This window comes from Helianthus annuus, chromosome 17 (assembly GCF_002127325.2).
Source record: "Helianthus annuus cultivar XRQ/B chromosome 17, HanXRQr2.0-SUNRISE, whole genome shotgun sequence".
Classification (NCBI taxonomy): Eukaryota; Viridiplantae; Streptophyta; class Magnoliopsida; order Asterales; family Asteraceae; genus Helianthus; species Helianthus annuus.
The window spans coordinates 101,536,929-101,558,262 of NC_035449.2; the positions used below are offsets into that span (position 1 = coordinate 101,536,929).

At 38.1% G+C, this 21,334-nt stretch overlaps 2 protein-coding genes across 2 annotated transcripts; one reads left to right on the forward strand and one right to left on the reverse strand.

Moving 5' to 3' along the window:
• The first annotated feature begins 240 nt into the window (after positions 1–240).
• On the forward strand, positions 241–4,419 carry LOC110924750 (protein FAR1-RELATED SEQUENCE 5-like). The gene is made up of 6 exons (XM_035986285.1): positions 241–400; positions 908–961; positions 2,783–2,869; positions 2,957–3,052; positions 3,465–4,269; positions 4,416–4,419. Exons 1-6 carry the CDS (start codon positions 241–243, stop codon positions 4,417–4,419), a joined length of 1,206 nt encoding a protein of 401 aa, XP_035842178.1.
• A 14,758-nt stretch (positions 4,420–19,177) lies between these two features.
• Positions 19,178–20,027, reverse strand: LOC118489317. Its single transcript, XM_035987137.1, has 3 exons — positions 19,757–20,027; positions 19,595–19,663; positions 19,178–19,510 (listed from the first exon to the last, which is right to left on the reverse strand). Exons 1-3 carry the CDS (start codon positions 20,017–20,019, stop codon positions 19,261–19,263), a joined length of 582 nt encoding a protein of 193 aa, XP_035843030.1. The 5' UTR covers positions 20,020–20,027; the 3' UTR covers positions 19,178–19,260.
• Between the last annotated feature and the right edge of the window lie 1,307 nt (positions 20,028–21,334).

Sequence of the window (21,334 nt, forward strand, 5' to 3'; positions counted from 1 at the left end):
TCTCTCTCTTAAATATCCTTCACGGCCAAATATCTCTCTCTCTCTCTAACAAAACCCACCGGCCGACTACCTCCATCCATTTGCCACCCCCGTCAGGATCCACCACCAGCCACCCCCCCCCCTTCTCGATTTGGTCATGTTGGCTCAATCAGGGGGTCATTTTGAGTGCTGTTTCTTCACCCCCCACTTACTCGATTCCAAAGTAATCACCGGCCACCACAACTGTGGTGGCGGCTCGTGATGCCGGTGGCCCCAAATAGAGGCGGAAGGCGGTGGTGGGGCGGTGGTTTGGTGGGAGTTCGGCAGAGGCGGAAGGCGGTGGTGGTTTGTGGGGAGACCGGTGGGGGTTTTGGGCAGAGATCGGTGATGGCAGTGGTTTGTTACGAATGTGTAAGTAAAGGTACATAGCGTTTAGTTCTTTGTAGATCTGTACTTTTGGACCTTTGTCACCCCTTGTTGATTTTATCTGCTTCAATCATGTTTTTTGGTAACTGTTTTTGCTGCGGGTTTGATTCTGTTGAATCTGGGTTTGAATCTTGTGGTTTTAACTTTCTTGATGGTTTGTTTTATCTGCTTCAATCTTGGGTTTGATTATGTTGAATCTGGTGCCTTTTGAATATGTTAAATATTTTTGAATCTGTTTGAATATGTTTGAATGATGTTCATGGTGCTTTTGAATGTTTAAATCAGTTGAATCTGGTGCCTTTTTGAATCGGCGGTGATGATGCAAAAAAAAAAAAATACGGACAATGGCACGGCAAGGATGGTGGAGGGTAGGTTTTTGAACCTTCAACCCCACTTTGCAGCCTCTGATTATCGGAAAATCTAAGCCAAAACTTCGTTTTTTTTCAAGAATCCACTCGTTCTTTTGATTTTTGTTTATTGGGTTTTTTATATTTTTTTTGAGGCGTTGATGATGATAGCAAACTATCTGAGACACCTACCGTTAACGATTCTCTGGGTGCGTTCGTCTTGTGTAACAAACTTTTAGATAAAACGTAAACCGTTTTACGTAAAACGTATAACGTAAAAAGTTTTACGTAAAACTTAAAAATTTTAACGTAAAAAGTTTTACGTAAATCGTAAAATGTAAAAAGTTAAAAGTTTAACGTAAAACTTAAAACATAAAAAGTCTAAAAAGTTTAACGTAAAAGGTAAAACGTAAAAAGTGTAAAAAATGGAAAAACGTGTAAAAAACGGCGCGTTAAAATAACGACGTTTGAAAAAACGGCGCGTTAAAAAATGACGCTTGAAAAATTCCGGCGTTAAAACCGCGCGTAAAAACCGATGCGCAAAAAAAATTTGTCTTTTTGTGTAAAAAAATCTGAATTTGAAAATTCTTTTAATAAAAAAATATGTTTAAAAAATAAAAACTAATATAATAATACAAAAAAGTAATAAAAAACAATAAAGAGAAAATAGAGTAATTTTACTAAACTACCATTTTGGATTAAAATATTAAAGACATAATAAGACAAAATGTATTTAATATTAATTTTAGTTACTTTTAATCTCATCCATCCATCTTGTTGATCTAGTGGGTAGAAAGTGATTCTCTCGGTTTTTACAACTGGAGTTGGTTTTCATTTTAGCGGTCCCCTATATATGTAGGGAAGGATAAAACAAAAACCGAATTTGAAAAACCCTATGTAACATTTTTATTTTTTTTTCTAAAAAAAAAGAAATGTAACATATATATATGTATATATATATGTGAACATTTTTGTAAAAGAAAAAAAAAGCACCAAGTAGTTTTTTTAAAATGTTAAAAAATTCATGTTACGTAATATATATGTTTAAAAAAACGTAGCATACAAATTTTGAATATTTCAAAAAAAAAAAAACGAGTAGGCGCTTTTTACATTTTTTTATAAAAAATGTTCAAATACATTTATGTTACATTCCCTGTTTTTTAGAAAAAAAGTAAAAATGTTACATAGGGTTTTCTTGAGTTTTCTCAACTCAAGTGGGTTTTCGTTTTATCTTTCACACACACACACACACACACACACACACATATATATATATATATATAATGTAAGTATCTATGGAAAACCCATTTAATCTAGAAAACTTGGCAAACCTGAATTGTGTGGTCAAGATTGATCCACATCATATCTTTAAAACACATGTTAAAAGGGCAAATTAGTCATTTGTTCAAGCTATCATTTCACTCTCTTCCCCATCCCATCAAGTCATTTATTACTCATCATTTCATCACTTTTTTAAACCAAAAAATACATACAGAATCCATCTCTTTCTTTCTTCTTCATCCCTCATTCCTTTCTTCTTCAAAAACCCTAACTCCATTGCTTTCTCCCATCTTTCATGGCCGATTTTCAGGCTTGTTCTCCTAGCTGTGTATTTCGGAATAACTTCATCGACGATCAATCACCGACGGTGTACTTCCAGCAGGCATCAGTTTCTTCCAGTATGTGAATGAATGAAAAATTTGTTCTCTTTTTTTAGTAGACAGTAATGTTTTTTTTTTTCATGTTCTTCTTTTTTAAGGAGTCAATCATCTTCTTTTCTTGGTAATCATCTTCTTTTTGGTTCATTTTCTTCATTTTTTATGAGTCAATCATGAACACCTTGCCATTTACATGTTTGTTGGTGTTTGCGGATTAGATGATTTATTTTGGGTCCTTTTGTTCAACTTATTTGAAGCTTTTTCACATTTTTAATATCTTGCACAACCAAGCAACCAATTTGTATTTTCTTTTTGTTTTGTTGGTGTTTGAAACCCATTACTATACAAGTTTGTGATTTATTGTATAATCAGGTGCTGGACATATTAGAGATGAGAACATGCAACCAGAGGTAGTACTTCAACAGTCTCAGTTTCAGATGTTTTCACCAAATGAAGAAGGTTTAATATTTAGATTTAAAAGCTTTTTTTCTAAAAAAAAAACGTTATTCTTGTTTTTCTAATTATCGGTGCAAACTCGATTTGCAGATATGTGGAGTGATGAGTATGACGAGGAATCACCGCTACGCGCACGACCTAACGACAGAGGGAAATCCCCGCTAACCGGAACTGATGTTCATGAATGTTATCTTAACCTTTTTGGCAGCATGGAACCATAAATATTTTTGAAAAATATTCATTCGTAACATTGTAACATGTGTTAGCACTCCAATAAAAGTGTTAGCACTGCAATAAAAATAACTTTTACCTTTGTATTTTAAAAAAAATATGCATTGTTTACAAGTCTCATATGCATTGGTCAACATAACACGTACACATTACACATGTAACATGTGTTAAAACCTTACAGAAAATTAAAAAAAATCCATGATGGTGTTACAAAATGTTGCCCTGATGACAAGGTTTTCCTAAAAAGATACATTTTATGTTATTTTTCAAAATTACTCAGTTTTAACATGTGTTAAATATGTAGTCGTTATGTTTTTTTTTTGTAAAAAGATTCAGTTTTTGTTTAATTTACACATTTTATACACAGATGAACAAGGAACTCCACGCTACTTTGTAACTCAGACCCCACAACGAACCAAATATTGGACTCCTATTATTGACAAGGAGTTCCATCCTGTTCTTGGAAAATCATACGACACATTTGAGGAGCTTATTGCAATGTATAAGGCATACGGATACCAAGTTGGCTTCGATGTAAAAAAGGCGCAAACAAAGGTTTGGAATGGGTATGCGACGCACAAATACTTGAGGTGCTCGAAAGCTTCTAAACCGCAACAGAAAAGGATGTTCGACACTCTCTGTGAGTCTTCAGTGATGACCAACAGGAAAAGTACGTTCACACACACTGATTGCAAGGCGCAGATTCTTGTCCTCATCACGAAAAACCCTAATCGTTTTGTTGTACACAAGTGGATTGATGTGCATAATCACCCCCTTATTGACCCATTCAACCGAGACCTTTCAAAAATATCAAGAAAACTCCCATTTGCAATGCAACAATTTATTCACCGAATGAGCATCAATCGTATTGGTCCGGTCAAGGCCCACAGGTGCCTTGTAAGTATTAAAGGTGGTCATCACAACGTGCATGGTACTCCCGATGACTTTAAAAACTTTAGCCAGAAGTTGAGGATTTTGATAGGTAACCGAGATGCTCAACTTTTTCTGGATTGCATTCGTGATCGAAGGGAAAGTCTTCCAAACTTCTACTATGACTTTGTTGTATCTGATGGGAAATTGAATGCTGTATTTTGGGCTGATGAGATCTCCAAGCTAAACTACAAGGCTTTTGGGGATGTGTTAGCATTCAATGCTACTTACCAAACAAACAAGTTAGTAGATATATTACACCTAATATATGGAACATGTTTTACATGTGTTACACATGTAGCTCTTACGTTACAACCTTTTCTTTTACTTCAAAACAATTGGTAACATGTGTTACATGTGTTACAGATTTGTCTTTTCTAATTTTCAGATAGTTGTACATGTGTTACACATGTAACCCTTACTCTAAGTGGTTCTGGAAAAAAAGATAAATTCATTGTTATTTCAAAACGATAGGCAATTCTAAGTTGTGTTACACATGTTAAAATTGTCCATTGTTTTGAAGTAACAATAGGCCTTTTAAAAAGATTCCTTTATTCTTATTTCAAAATATTAGGCTGATGTAACATATGTTACACATGTAGCTCTTGTCTTACAATGTCTCCTAACAAACGTTAGGCATATTACATGTGTTTCACATCTAACTATTAAGATAAATGGTGGTGAAGAAAGTTATCTTTACTGTTACTTCAAAACAATAAGCATTTGTAACATGTGTTACATATGTTACAGATCTGCATTTTTACATCTTTGACACCTTTAAATGTGACACCTGTGTCACCGCGACCATCAAACAAATACCAAGCTGATGAAATATTGTATTTCATACTTGGGATCTTGTATAAATATGTGTATGTTTTGCACATATCAATTATTGTTCAATTTCAAACTCTACAACGCTTTCTAGAGAATTATACGCAAACTGGTGCGTAAACGTACTCAGTTTAATGCGACAAATACTCCGGAACATCAACATATACTCAACATACCTTAAATAACCTTTACATAACTTAGAAATAAGTATTGAAGGCTTTGGTATGGCAAAAACAAGTTAATTCGCTTACAGGGACTAAACTTGACAAACTGCGAAAGTATGCCAATTTGAACTGTAACGAACATTCCGGAACATGTCCATAAGTTAAACATACCCTAAATATCCTTTACATAGCTTAGAAATAGGCTTTGAGGTGTTTGGTATGCTAAAACAAACTTTTGGATCATTCAGGGACTAAAAGTGTCAAAAAGTGCACAAGTTTGCACTTTCGCGCATAACTTACGTTCTGAATACATCCGGACATCCAAAAATTTATGTAAGCATCCTTATATTATGCCTTAGTGTTTGGCATGAGAAAAATCCGTCCGTCGCGTCATTTGGATCGTTTTTCGCGCTTATGCGCATTCCGTCGTAATTAAGCGAACATCGCGTTCGTACGACCAAACGAACCAACATCCGGAACATTTTTGAGCATGTTTCATGTCCACAATGCTTAGGCAACATTTTAGGGCCTTAAATTTGGCTTTACGGGCCTTAGAAGTGTCGGAAATGGCTTAAATACGCAACAGGGACCAAAACTGCCATTTTTGAAAGTATGTGTAGATCAGAAGCTTCAGGCGGCCCGCGTGAGTTTTGCCTAAATGTTGAGGCGGGCCGCGTGAGACTGTCAGACCAGATTCAATGTTTCTAATCAATGCAGTTGGCCTTTCGTTCGATCAAGGGGCAATGCCCTTTCACCCAATCAAAGGCCAAAGGCCATTTTCAGTAACCACCACATTTTTGACAAGTGTACGCACCCGATCGTGGCACGATATTCGATAAACGATCCTAACGGTTCCACTTTTCCTATAAATACCCCCCATTTGTTCCAAAACCCACACAATCTGATCTAAAGGCTCTAAGTTGGAACCATTGTTTCATACCTGAGCCATTTTGGTCTAGATTAGCATTCGGGGACCCTCTGTAAGTCTTCTTTCGTTCTTTTATTCGCTTTTCGAGTCCGAAAATCAACGTTTTGTTGACTTTCTGCATTGACCAGCTTATGGTCGATGCGAAGTTCATGGAACTTCATAACGTGAGCGTGATCACGATGGTTATAGTCCGTAGTGACTATACCTACTGATCACCACGTTATCTAGGCTCAGTGACGAGTCGTAGTTTCGGCCAAAATGCGCATTCTCGCGTATTTTGTAACCAAACTACTCGTGAGCATCAAAGCCATTTGTTTTTATGCCAAAGCTGTTTTCTAAACTTAGTTAAGCATGTTCTAACATGCTTAACTCGTCACTTTTAGTATAGTGCTTATATAGGGTCGTAAGGTAAGCGATCTAAACAATCGCTTATACTTTCGAACCCGACCCATTTGGTCGATCATTAGGATCCGACCAAACACATTAGGTGACCATAGCTATAACCTTCCGAGGTTATACCTTGTGGTCACGATGTTAGGCGTTCCAGACGCGTTCTACGCGAATGACGCGTAAGGTAGCATAAGCTACCTAAACAGGTCGTGATGGACCGTAAGCACTTAGGTTAAGTTTCATTTTAGTATGTAGGCTTTGTTAAACCATATTACACGAGTCTCCATACTCGTTTGGTTTACGAATCCGCGTACTATCCGATCCTTCCGATTTGGTCCGGTATATTAACATAGCTACCTATTAGGTGCCGTTTGATATCCCGTGATCTTTAGCATTATCTGGTTATTATACAAGAACTCCAAAGCAATCTCAGGTGAGTACATTGAACCCCTCTTTTACTGTTTTCCAAACTGTTTTGGGGTGAAACACATGTGCCTACTTGCTACTTTTATGCTTTCCGGTTTTCACATCATATACAACTATGTTCGATAGTACATATATAGTACATGATTTCATTGTGTTTATGCTATGTATGCCCATTGTGTGCGTACTTAGTACATTGTTATACATTTCATGCTACGTACGCCCATTGTGTGCATACGTAGTACATTGTTTCACATTGCATTACTGTTGCATATGCTCATCCAGCATATGAACACATTACACTACATTTTGAACCGTTGTACTCTACAATACATTTCATGCTACGTACGCCCATTGTGTGCATACGTAGTACATTGTTTCACATTGCATTACTGTTGCATATGCTCGTCCAGCATATGAACACATTACACTACATTTTGAACCGTTGTACTCTACAATACATTTCATGCTACGTACGCCCATTGTGTGCATACGTAGTACATTGTTTCACATTGCATTACTGTTGCATATGCTCATCCAGCATATGAACACATTACACTACATTTTGAACCGTTGTACTCTACAATACATTTCATGCTACGTACGCCCATTGTGTGCATACGTAGTACATTGTTTCACATTGCATTTCTGTTGCATATGCTCATCCAGCATATGAACACATTATGCTACATTTTGAACCGTTGTGACCATTTGACTATGTGAACCATCTAAACCCGTTTGATTATATGAACCGGTTGTAACCATTGAACCGTGTGAACCAGTTGTATCCGTTGACATGATTTACATTTGACAATAGACGTTTGACTACACATAAACATTTCTACCGTTGTTAAATCATTTCATTCTGATGGTTTGGTTTGAGTAAGTGATTAAGTAACGAGGCGTGTGTAATATGATACAAGCATGGTGGATACGCCGCTGGTACTTCCTATATATAAGTGTTTGTATGGTATTACATATCGTAGCGTTATTTGAATCATTTCAATTTGAGACATATGACATTTTATACAAATAACACACTTTTCACGAGACATTGTTTTACAAACGACTTATCTTATACAAACTCATTTTACATGGTTATCCGTTTAACCATACAGTGTTCTCTTATTTATACATATCATTTGATCTTACCGTTTTTCAAATCATTTACAAGACAAAGCAAATTACAAGGTTCATGACTAAACATTTTCTCAAACATAAGTCATGAATTCCGTTTTCACAAAACCAATGTATCTCACAGGCATTTTTATGCTGACGTACCTATTTTCACATGTGTTTTCAGGAGATGATGCATAGGACTTATCAAGACATACTTAGGCGGACCTGTGCCTTAGTGACTTAAAACGAGACAAGAACTAGTTAATTTATGTTATGTACACTTTGATTCTTGTTTAGACAATGTAAACTTTCATGTTTGATTTATAAAACGAAACTTCATTTGCCATGGATTTGAAACAATTGATTCTGTTACAACACTCCCCGACGTTTCCGCCACGTTTTGTATGTTCTACGTGGTCGGGGTGTGACAGAAAAGATGGTATCAGAGCCAATGGTTATAGGGAATTAGGTTATTAGTAATGCTTTGACCTAGTCTATAACCTTCCTAGGACCCTAACGCGAGTTTACTTGCGTTTAGTCATAAAACAATACCGTCACCTATCCTTGGGTGACGACCGCAACAAGAACATAAATTTCAAAACCGCCTTGAAAACTAATCATCTGTTCTAGGATGATTGATTACTAGGTTTTGAACCCTCTGTTGTAAGGTTTTGAACCCTTTGTTATAAGGTTTTGAACCCCTTTGAATTTTCAAAACTCTCGTCAAAAGTTTTGGGTCCTAAATAGTGTGAACACGTGCGAACTGGAAGAGTGAATGCCTGTACCCTGGGTTTTCTGTCTAAGGTTAGAGTGTTCGTACAAATCCATATAATCGGACCAGTCACTCTTACCTGGGAACTCTTGGGGTAAGTGTCCACTTATAGGTGAGCATGTCTTCGCGATACACTATGAGGATCTATTTGCTTTGATTCAGCCTTGGTGTTGTTTGTTTGCTTCATGATTCAAACAAGTGACCATCAACCGTGATTATGGTCAGTGATTGTAACATCCTATTCTTACCCAATACCATTTTATTTGTTTCCTTTCATGTTTTCCTCTTTTAGAATGCCTCCTCGATGCGAACACCAGATAGCAACTGCCGAGCTGGCAGAAATTATTGCGCAGCAGATGGCTGCTCAATTCCCAAATCTCTTTGCTCAGTGGAACCAAGCCAACAACAACAACAATGGTACATGCAATTTCAAGAGCTTTAACTCGGCTAAACCACTCAAGTTTAGTGGTTCTGAGGGAGCAACTGGGCTTCTCCAATGGTTCGAGAGCATCGAGAATACCTTTCGCCACGTGCAGTGTCCGGAAAATCGCAAGGTCGAGTTTTCTTCGAGTGTGTTCAGAAGAGGGCTCTTACATGGTGGAATGGGGTAATGAGAGACCGTGGTGCAGATGTTGCTCTAGCACAAACATGGGCTGAACTGAGAGCTCTTATGATGAGAGAGTTTTGTCCTCGTCATGAACAACGAGCGTTGGAGAAGGAGTTTGATGATTTAAAACAAGATAGTGGCGAACACAGGGCATATACTGATAGGTTTGAGGAGTTGAGTCTACTTTTCCCGACTATGGTCGCCCCACTCGACTAGGTTATCGAAAGGTACATCGACGGCCTGCCTGACTCGGTACAAGACATTGTCACTGGTAGCAACCCTACCACACTCCGTCAGGCCATTGAGCTATCTGCAACCTTGACTGAATCGCAGATCAGAAAGCATAAACTTTTTCGAAAGGGTGACAAGAAGCCAATCGAGGAATCAAAGACCATGGATGAACAGACTGAATCTCCTAAGAAGTCAAAGAAGCGAAAGGCTTCTCAGAACTTCGCCATGGTCGCTCACAATGGTCAAGCCGTCCCCAACCAACCAGCTCAACCCCCTGCTAGAAAACCATACAATGGAACTGCACCTTTGTGCAACCAGTGTGGCCTCCATCATCACGCCAATGTACAATGGCGCAAATGCCAAACTTGTGGACTTATAGGCCACACAGCAAGAGTCTGCCTAGCTGCAGCTGCGCCAAACCAAGCTGGCAACAATCCTGCTCAAGGTCATTTTCTACCAGGCTCTTGTTTCAACTGTGGCGAGATGGGTCATTTCCGAAGAAATTGCCCAAAGCTTGCTAATGCAAATCCAGCACAGGGATAAGCATCTGACTGACAAGAAGACAACATCGTTTAGAAATAATCACGTCTTATGTATTATTTTCTTTTGTTGTCAAGGTCCAAGAAACCGTTGTTATCGTTGTTTATAAATAAATTTTTATTTACATTGCAATGTATTTGTGTGGTTACATACATAAACGACATACCCCCTTACAATACCAACAATCAAGGAACTGTATTCCTTAAAGAACAAACTACCCCCAAAATTCTCCCATCCTATGATCTCTTGCGTCTTCCACGAAATTCCTAAGTACCCGTTTATTCTAAGGAAACGAAGTACAAGGCGCAGGTTACAACACATGACGAATACCCAAAGTACCACTATAAATCCTTAATAGGGTACCTAAGGATTTCCCGTAAGTCCTTAATCGTTGTATACCTTAATTCGAATGTGGTGATTCCTTGTAATCAAAAATCAAATTTTGGGAGATCTTCCTATCTTCTCAGATAGATTCCAGTGAACATTGAGACCCGTCGATTGGTTTCCATATCCGTATTCAATCAATAACAAGTTAAAAACAAATTATGATCAAGTTAAACAAGTATGTGACTTTGTGCTTATGTGTTCCCTTATGTGTTGTTGTGTGATCCAAATTATGCTATCCAAATCTTCGTAGAATCATACATATCCGTGTACAAGAGATTCATAGTAGGATACCCAAAGGTATTACTTAAAATCCTCAATGGACTTCTATGTTATAGTTAAGTCCCTCGGATTATAAAGTACTACTTCATAATTAGACCCCTTGAGTGGTCTAGATAAACAGATTGATCCAAAAAATCTGGCTAGGTATATCATGTGATGATATAGCTGAAAGGACTCCTTGGTGGCCTAACTAAGAAGATCCCCTATCGATCTAATTAAGAAGGAACCGATGGAAGTCTAGTCACCCTCATCACAAGTGTGATATCCTTCCCCAAAACATTACAAAACAAACTGTGCGGACTGTGCAAGGGATTACGTAATTATGGATGCATACATAATTATGGAATTTAGTGCACAGAAATCACAGCAAGTTCTGTCATGTGTCTAGAGTTAACCCTATTCATTTCCAACTCTGATGAAGCAACCGTTGAAAATGACTCCGTTAGTTCATTTTCGTTTCTGACGATTTATCCGTTGGGGAAATGAATATCCGTTGTGTAACCCTTCATTTCCAACTCTAAGGAAGCAACCGTTGAAAATGACTCCGTCCGTTCATTTTCGTTTCTAAAGATTTATCCGTTGAGGAAATGAACATCCGTTGTGTAATCTTTCATTTCCAACTCTGAGGAAGCAACCGTTGAAGATGACTCCGTCTGTTCATTTTCGTTTCTGAAGATTTATCCGTTGAGGAAATGAACATCCGTTGTGTAATCTTTCATTTCCAACTCTGAGGAAGCAACCGTTGAAGATGACTCCGTCTGTTCATTTTCGTTTCTGAAGATTTGTCCGTTGAGGAAATGAACATCCGTTGTGTAATCTTTCATTTCCAACTCTGAGGAAGCAACCGTTGAAGATGACTTCGTCTGTTCATTTTTCGTTTCTGAAGATTTGACCGTTAAGGAAATGACAGGATGTTACCTTGCATATCGCTGATGGTTATTTGGCAGAATCACAAATTGACTCCTACGAATAAATTTCGGGACAAAATTTCCTAAAGTAGGGGAGACTGTGACACCTGTGTCACCGCGACCATCAAACAAATACCAAGCCAATTAAATATTGTATTTCATACTTGGGATCTTGTATAAATATGTGTATGTTTTGCACATATCAATTATTGTTCAATTTCAAACTCTACAACGCTTTCTAGAGAATTATACGCAAACTGGTGCGTAAACGTACTCAGTTTAATGCGACAAATACTCCGGAACATCAACATATACTCAACGTACCTTAAATAACCTTTACATAACTTAGAAATAAGTATTGAAGGCTTTGGTATGGCAAAAACAAGTTAATTCGCTTACAGGGACTAAACTTGACAAACTGCGAAAGTATGCCAATTTGAACTGTAACGAACATTCCGGAACATGTCCATAAGTTAAACATGCCCTAAATATCCTTTACATAGCTTAGAAATAGGCTTTGAGGTGTTTGGTATGCAAAAACAAACTTTTGGATCATTCAGGGACTAAAAGTGTCAAAAAGTGCACAAGTTTGCACTTTCGCGCATAACTTACGTTCTGAATACATCCGGACATCCAAAAATTTATGTAAGCATCCATATATTATGCCTTAGTGTTTGGCATGAGAAAAATCCGTTCGTCGCGTCATTTGGATCGTTTTTCTCGCTTATGCGCATTCCGTCGTAATTAAGCGAACATCGTGTCCGTACGACCAAACGAACCAACATCCGGAACATTTTTGAGCATGTTTCATGTCCACAATGCTTAGGCAACATTTTCGGGCCTTAAAGTTGGCTTTACGGGCCTTAGAAGTGTCGGAAATGGCTTAAATACGCAACAGGGACCAAAACTGCCATTTTTGAAAGTATGTGCAGATCAGAAGCTTCAGGCGGCCCGCGTGAGTTTTGCCTAAATGTTGAGGTGGGCAGCGTGAGACTGTCAGACCAGATTCAATGTTTCTAATCAATGCAGTTGGCCTTTCGTTCGATCAAGGGGCAATGCCCTTTCACCCAATCAAAGGCCAAAGGTCATTTTCAGTAACCACCACATTTTTTACAAGTGTACGCACCCGATCGTGGCACGATATTCGATAAACGATCCTAACGGTTCCACTTTTCCTATAAATACCCCCCCCCTTTGTTCCAAAACCCACACAATCTGATCTAAAGGCTCTAAGTTGGAACCATTGTTTCATACCTGAGCCATTTTGGTCTAGATTAGCATTCGGGGACCCTCCGTAAGTCTTCTTTCGTTCTTTTATTCGCTTTTCGAGTTCGAAAGTCAACGTTTTGTTGACTTTCTGCATTGACCAGCTTATGGTCGATGCGAAGTTCATGGAACTTCATAACGTGAGCGTGATCACGATGGTTATAGTCCGTAGTGACTATACCTACTGATCACCACGTTATCTAGGCTTAGTGACGAGTCGTAGTTTCGGCCAAAATGCGCATTCTCGCGTATTTTGTAACCAAACTACTCGTGAGCATCAAAGCCGTTTGTTTTTATGCCAAAGCTGTTTTCTAAACTTAGTTAAGCATGTTCTAACATGCTTAACTCGTCACTTTTAGTATAGTGCTTATATAGGGTCGTAAGGTAAGCGATCTAAACAATCGCTTATACTTTCGAACCCGACCCATTTGGTCGATCATTAGGATCCGACCAAACACATTAGGTGACCATAGCTATAACCTTCCGAGGTTATACCTTGTGGTCACGATGTTAGGCGTTCCAGACGCGTTCTACGCGAATGACGCGTAAGGTAGCATAAGCTACCTAAACAGGTCGTGATGGACCGTAAGCACTTAGGTTAAGTTTCATTTTAGTATGTAGGCTTTGTTAAACCATATTACACGAGTCTCCATACTCGTTTGGTTTACGAATCCGCGAACTATCCGATCCTTCCGATTTGGTCCGGTATATTAACATAGCTACCTATTAGGTGCCGTTTGATATCCCGTGATCTTTAGCATTATCTGGTTATTATACAAGAACTCCAAAGCAATCTCAGGTGAGTACATTGAACCCCTCTTTTACTGTTTTCCAAACTGTTTTGGGGTGAAACACATGTGCCTACTTGCTACTTTTATGCTTTCCGGTTTTCACATCATATACTACTATGTTCGATAGTACATATATAGTACATGATTTCATTGTGTTTATGCTATGTATGCCCATTGTGTGCGTACTTAGTACATTGTTATACATTTCATGCTACGTACGCCCATTGTGTGCATACGTAGTACATTGTTTCACATTGCATTACTGTTGCATATGCTCATCCAGCATATGAACACATTACACTACATTTTGAACCGTTGTACTCTACAATACATTTCATGCTACGTACGCCCATTGTGTGCATACGTAGTACATTGTTTCACATTGCATTACTGTTGCATATGCTCATCCAGCATATGAACACATTACACTACATTTTGAACCGTTGTACTCTACAATACATTTCATGCTACGTACGCCCATTGTGTGCATACGTAGTACATTGTTTCACATTGCATTACTGTTGCATATGCTCATCCAGCATATGAACACATTACACTACATTTTGAACCGTTGTACTCTACAATACATTTCATGCTACGTACGCCCATTGTGTGCATACGTAGTACATTGTTTCACATTGCATTTCTGTTGCATATGCTCATCCAGCATATGAACACATTATGCTACATTTTGAACCGTTGTGACCATTTGACTATGTGAACCGTCTAAACCCGTTTGATTATATGAACCGGTTGTAACCATTGAACCGTGTGAACCAGTTGTATCCGTAGACATGATTTACATTTGACAATAGACGTTTGACTATACATAAACATTTCTACCGTTGTTAAATCATTTCATTCTGATGGTTTGGTTTGAGTAAGTGATTAAGTAACGAGGCGTGTGTAATATGATACAAGCATGGTGGATACGCCGCTGGTACTTCCTATATATAAGTGTTTGTATGGTATTACATATCGTAGCGTTATTTAAATCATTTCAATTTGAGACATATGACATTTTATACAAATAACACACTTTTCACGAGACATTGTTTTACAAACGACTTATCTTATACAAACTCATTTTACATGGTTATCCGTTTAACCATACAGTGTTCTCTTATTTATACATATCATTTGATCTTACCGTTTTTCAAATCATTTACAAGACAAAGCAAATTACAAGGTTCATGACTAAACATTTTCTCAAACATAAGTCATGAATTCCGTTTTCACAAAACCAATGTATCTCACAGGCATTTTTATGCTGACGTACCTATTTTCACATGTGTTTTCAGGAGATGATGCATAGGACTTATCAAGACATACTTAGGCGGACCTGTGCCTTAGTGACTTAAAACGAGACAAGAACTAGTTAATTTATGTTATGTACACTTTGATTCTTGTTTAGACAATGTAAACTTTCATGTTTGATTTATAAAACGAAACTTCATTTGCCATGGATTTGAAACAACTGATTCTGTTACAACACTCCCCGACGTTTCCGCCACGTTTTGTATGTTCTACGTGGTCGGGGTGTGACATTAAAGATGTTGGAATTATCTATTGTTTTGAAGTAGCAATAGGCATTCTTACATGTACCTGCATAATGTTGTGAAAAAAGATTCATTCATTGTTACTTCAAAACAATAGGTAGTTGTAACATGTATTACACATGTAGCTCTTATATTATAATCTTTCCTAATATGTGTAAGACATGTTACAATTGCTTATTGTTTTGAAGTAACAACAAAGATATCTTTTTTCATTGTTACTTCAAAACAATAGTTAGTTGTAACATGTGTTACACATCTTAAAATTGTCTATCTTTTTCAAATAACAACATGCATTATGACATGTATCTGGATAATGTTAAGGGTTCGAATAAGAATATGCATTTTATTTTGAGTTTTGACACTTGTTACATGTGTTACCCCTGACATGTAACATGATTTTGTGCTAACCGCCCACCCTATTTTTTCCCCAGGTACAACATGATTTTTGTACCATTCACTGGCGTAGACAACCACATGCATTGTGTGACCTTTGGTGCTGGGTTGCTTTTAAATGAGACTGTTGAATCTTATAAATGGGTACTCCAAGCATTCCTGAAAGCACATGGGACTGAACCCCCGTTGATCTTTAAGCGATCAGGACCCGTCGATGAAATAGGCTATTCAACAAGTCTTTACTATATCTCGTCACAGGCTTTGCATGTGGCATATTATGAAAAAGCTACCAACCAAGGTCAAAGATAAGCACTGAGATATTATTCTGAAGTTATTTTTTTTCAGTACCTTACTGTCGACTTGTTTCTTTTTTCCTTTAACATCGTTAACATATTGCGGGTGACTTGTTGCAAAACACTGATGTGAGGGCTTGCATTCATCGACTGGTTTGGAATGTTTACATAAAGCCATCTACCTTTGAATCGTGATGAGCAGCGTTGCTGGAAAAATTTGGTCTACAAGACCACCAATGGCTCAATGAGATGTACGAAATCAGGGAACGTTGGGTACCCGCGTACTTCAGGCACATCCCTATGTGCTGTTTGATGAAGACGACTTCACGTTCCGAAAGTTCAAATGCATCTTTCAAAGTTAACTCTACCAGCACAAATACTCTGGTTCAATGGCTGCTATGTTATGACACGCGAATTGACGCACAACGTTACCGCCAAAGAGTTGCTCATTTCAAATCTTCTTCCATCGTTTTCAATGGCAAAAGCAATCTACCCATTGAAGAACATGCGTTCGCTATTTATACTCACTCTGTTTTCCACGTTGTTCAAAAGGAAATCCTCAAGGGCAAGTTTTACTGCTACATCTCAAACCAAGCGACCGAAGACGGCACAATGGTTTTTTTGTCACACATGAAGACAACGTTTTCACGGTTATTTTTTTCACAATAGGTTGCCTAACACATGTTACATATAATATTTTTTTACATCCTAGCGTTACAGTGCCTAATATTGGTTTAGCTTTATAATATGCAGGTTAAGTTTAATAACGTTGATAGGACAGCAGATTGTTCATGCCGTGGTTTCACTCGCATAGGCTACCTATGTCGCCACGTCTTTTGTGTGTATCGCTTACAACATGTTGATACGATCCCAGCCCAATACATCTCTGATAGGTGGCGGCGTGATATCTTGCCAAAGAGAGTGTTTTCCGTCTAGAGTCGTTATGGTGTAGACACGCAACCACAGGACGTTATGCGATCTGAGATTATTGACGTGGTCTCCGACTGTGTGGATGTTGTTCGAAACGATGTTGATTCACTTTCATCCTTGCTTGAACAGCTAAAACTCATCAAAATGATTTTTTTAACAAAGGGATCTATCCAGATGCCAGCCTAAGTGCCAAGTGAGGATGTCTTAGAAGAACTGATTGGGCATCCAAGAGAGAACGAAGTTGTGGTGAATAACCCTGATGTGGCGCACAATAAAGGATGTGGTAAACACCGTCGCATTACTGGTAGCAGCAACAAGCCAGCTCCAAAACCCCCAAAGGCTGTTCGACTGTGCCGAACCTGCATGAAGTACGTCACTGGCCATGATTCCCGTAATTGCAAAAATTTCACCGATCCCGATAGCATCAATCAAACTCCCAACCCGAATGACATGGGGTCTTCATCTGCCCTTTAGTTATATATGCTAGCTGACGACAATCGCTGACCAGACACCAATTTTTGACACGTGTTATGTACGTGTAACAGTATTTTGGACTTTGCACCTCGATGCAACAGTAAAACTGTTACGTGTGTAACACGCATTATCCAATGGTTGTTTTTGTTTAGGTATACTACTTTTTGCAACTTGATTGGTGAAGCTTAGTATGTTCTTCATTACTTAGTTTAACGTATGTACGTTTCATGTGAAACATAAACAATATCCCGCTCATGTTTCAAAATGTATTTTGGTTGTAATTTGACAATGGCATGGTTGCCCTTAACTTGTTTTACTAGATGTGTATATTCTTGTGTATGGTACCACTTTTATATGTTACCTTACCACTTTTTATGTTTAACGACCTATTTTTGTTTTTTTAAAAGGGTGCACCCCTGTAACCAATTCGATAACCAATCAAACCATCATGTATTACCTATGTTACACACTACTTTTATGCCATTACTTCGATATTATTAGATATCAATGATTCCGATGTGTTGCATATACTTTTGTAACGTGTGTTACAAATCACATGTACTAGCATGTTTGGATGTATACACGTTACATATACCAAGTGTTTTACATATACCAAGTGTGTTTCATACACACATGTAACATGCATATGCCTCTGTGGTGCATATACTCGTGTTACATGTATTAGTATGTTATTCACTATATATGTGCCTTGTTTTTATTCACTACATCGTATGTAACACATATTACTTACATGTTCCACCATGTACTGCATATACTTACGTAAGATGTGTAACACATGTTACATTTGCTTATTGTTTTCAAGTAACAGTAAAGGTATGTACCTTGTTTTCTACTTCATCTTGTGTAACACACGTTACACTTGTTAATGAGTATCACAGGTTACAATTGAAACAGTATGTTCACCACCCAATGCTCGTCTATTACTTTTCTTACAATTGGTAATGAATAAAACATGTTAAATAATAACAAATGTTAACTTAATAAAACATGTTAACTAATAACACAGGTTAACTGATAACTGTTTAAAATAAACAAAATTCGTGGTGACTACGATAGTTACAACATATTAAGAGAAGACCAGAATGGTCATATTGTATCTGGGTTATGGCCACCACGCATATATCACTAGCCAGTTGACTTGTTATAGACAAAAGTTGTGGAACCCAAGATAACTACAAAAACCACCATAGATGTTCCCCAAAACCCGTAGACAAGACCACACTATCACACTCAGCGTCCCCCCCATAAATGAGGCGGCTTCTTTCTTGCCTTTCAAAGTGTTAGAGGGCGACAACAGAATATGAGTGGCATACTTCGTCCGCAACTTTCTCACCTCCTTCATTTTCCGGCTCCCATTTGTACTAAACCCAGCTTCAAATGGTTCACGCAGCCCCTTGAACTTCTCCATGTGCCTCATCAAGAAGATACCGCAGTCTGTAGTGTTCCCATTCGTGGCCCAATCAAGCTTCTTCCTCTTGATTTCCAACCCCTTGATCACCGACCCCCTTGGATGGTTTACCTCTTCCAGGTAATGTACAAACATCTCCTTCTGGTAACATAGAACAAAGATCATAGTGAGTTGGTATTCCATGTTACGTACAGTCTGATGAATATTCGCATTATATAGTGTACTTACATATTTGTTTGGTATTGACTTGTTGATGTAAACATCACTATCGAAGAGCGGACATGTTAAGTTTTCTGCACCATTGTCGATCAACGTAATTGCGGGATTTTTCATCTCAAACACTAGCAGATAGTAGTGGTCGGCCTCTAATATCGGAAACAACACCATGTCAAAACTTCTAAGATCAAGCAGCTTTGTGTTGCCATATATTCCGCCTTGCATATTCTTTCTAAACCTGTCCATACGTTTCTCATGGTGCATCTCTTGATCAAGCAGCATCCACTCAAACTGAAAGACAATTCAATTGGCATTAATTATATCATGCTTCATCGCACATAAACAATTTATGGCTATTAAAAAATAACTCACAACTACTCTCGTCCCCATAAACAAACGGTTGGTCGACCCTGGTGCTTTGAATTTTTCTTCATAGTTCAGCACCTCAGCCCAGCAGTCTATAATTCGATCAATCACCAGGGCCCCTACGCTCAATGTCTTAAACATTCTTCGAGTTGCCTCAACATATGCACTGCTCCTGTAGAGTAGCTCCCTGCAACCCAATTTCAAAGTGAAAACATCTACTTTGTTACCCATGTTACTAAATGTTATGTATTCCAAATGTAAATTTTCTTACTCTGCTCTTGGGTTTGCTCTATATTCTTCATTAGTAAAGCCCTCCGCCCATGCCTTTCCTCGCTCTCTCCTATGACATGGGGGTTATCGCATTTTACACAAAGTAGAAAACAACAAAAAAGGTAGCTTTTCATAATTGGTTTCATCTGCCTAGAGCACTTACAGATTTATTTTCATCGTCTCCTTTCGGCTTGAATCCCCATGTAACATATGTATTAACCCTTCATCGTTGCGGATGTAATCCCAGATACGATTATCATCCTTATTTGTATCTTCATTAATGTCCACTCCCCGTCTGAAGAAAGGAGATTTATTAACATATGTTATCCCTTTCTCTCTATCCTGGAGTTTTCTTTTTCTCGCATCCATCTCCGCTAACATCCTTTCTTTGTTCGCTCTCTCTATCTCTTCTTTATAAAAACCCATGTTCTCTACATAGTTTGACCCGCCAAAGATGGTGACGGGCTCTACCATCAATGGCTCAGCCGACATTACAATGGCCCCTTGTTCATGTATGATTCCTGTGAAGGTGAAGTAACACATATTAGCATTCCTATTGTAAACCAATAGACAATTCTAACATGTGTAACCCATTTTAGAATTGCCTATTTGTTTTTTGAAATAACAATGATATGTAACACATGTTACAAGGATTTGTAACACATGTTACAAAGAATTGTAACACATGTTACACATGTAACACATGTCACAAAGATATCTTTGTTCACAAGCATTTACTTAACGGCTAAATGTGTAACATAAGTGCTACATGTGTAACACATGTTACAAGTGTGTAATTTTTTTGAAGTAACAGTGAAGGAATCCTTTTGACAATTCTATTGTTACTTCAAAACAATACAACCTTCTAACATGTGTAATATATATACAATTGTGACTCACATGCAACAACCATTTAAATCAAGAAGGGTAAATAAGAAGTACCAGATGTGCTTTCACTCCTCGTGCGGACATCCGGTGTTCAAGCTTCCTCATCAATAACTATCAATGGCAACATCTGTTACATTCTTGTTGTTAGACCCCTAAATACACTGTCAATTATATCAATGCGTACCTGTCTTGTTCTCGCTCCCAATCTCTTCTAGTTGGGTCAACCCAATACTCCAGTTAGGCCCATCGTAATCAAACGAATCCAAGGGTTGTTTTCTCTCAGTATTTAATGTCTCCTCCACCTGTTCTTTTTCTTGTACATCAGTTTTCTTCCCTTTAGATTCTATTTCCACCTCAAAAAGCTTGTGAAAAGTCGCACCAATCGCCGGAACATCTGTGCCAACCACCTTAGCACTTTCTACCAGCCTCTCCTTAACTACCTTTGTGCCTTCTTACAAGACATGAAACAAAATTATTAATATCAAACTGCTTATCCACAATAAATTTAAAACAACTGACGTGGTTATTACACATACCCAAATCTTTGTTGTCCGTTATCAATGACTCCGTTTCACCTTCAGCATCTGTCGTAGCATCTTCACGTTTATCCTCATCAACCTTCGTGCCTGTTTAAAAAAAAAAAGAAAAAAACTAATGGTTAATATGAACCTGTTTTACCAGACTAACTTAGACCGACAGTCTCATCAGAAAAGATTTTTATTACTCTAACACGCATACCGAAATCTTTGGTGTCCGATATCTGTGTGTCCTTTTCACCACAACTTTCAACTGCATGAATATCCGGAACTTCTTTGTTCACCGTCTTATCACTCTCTTCCCGTTCCATCTCATC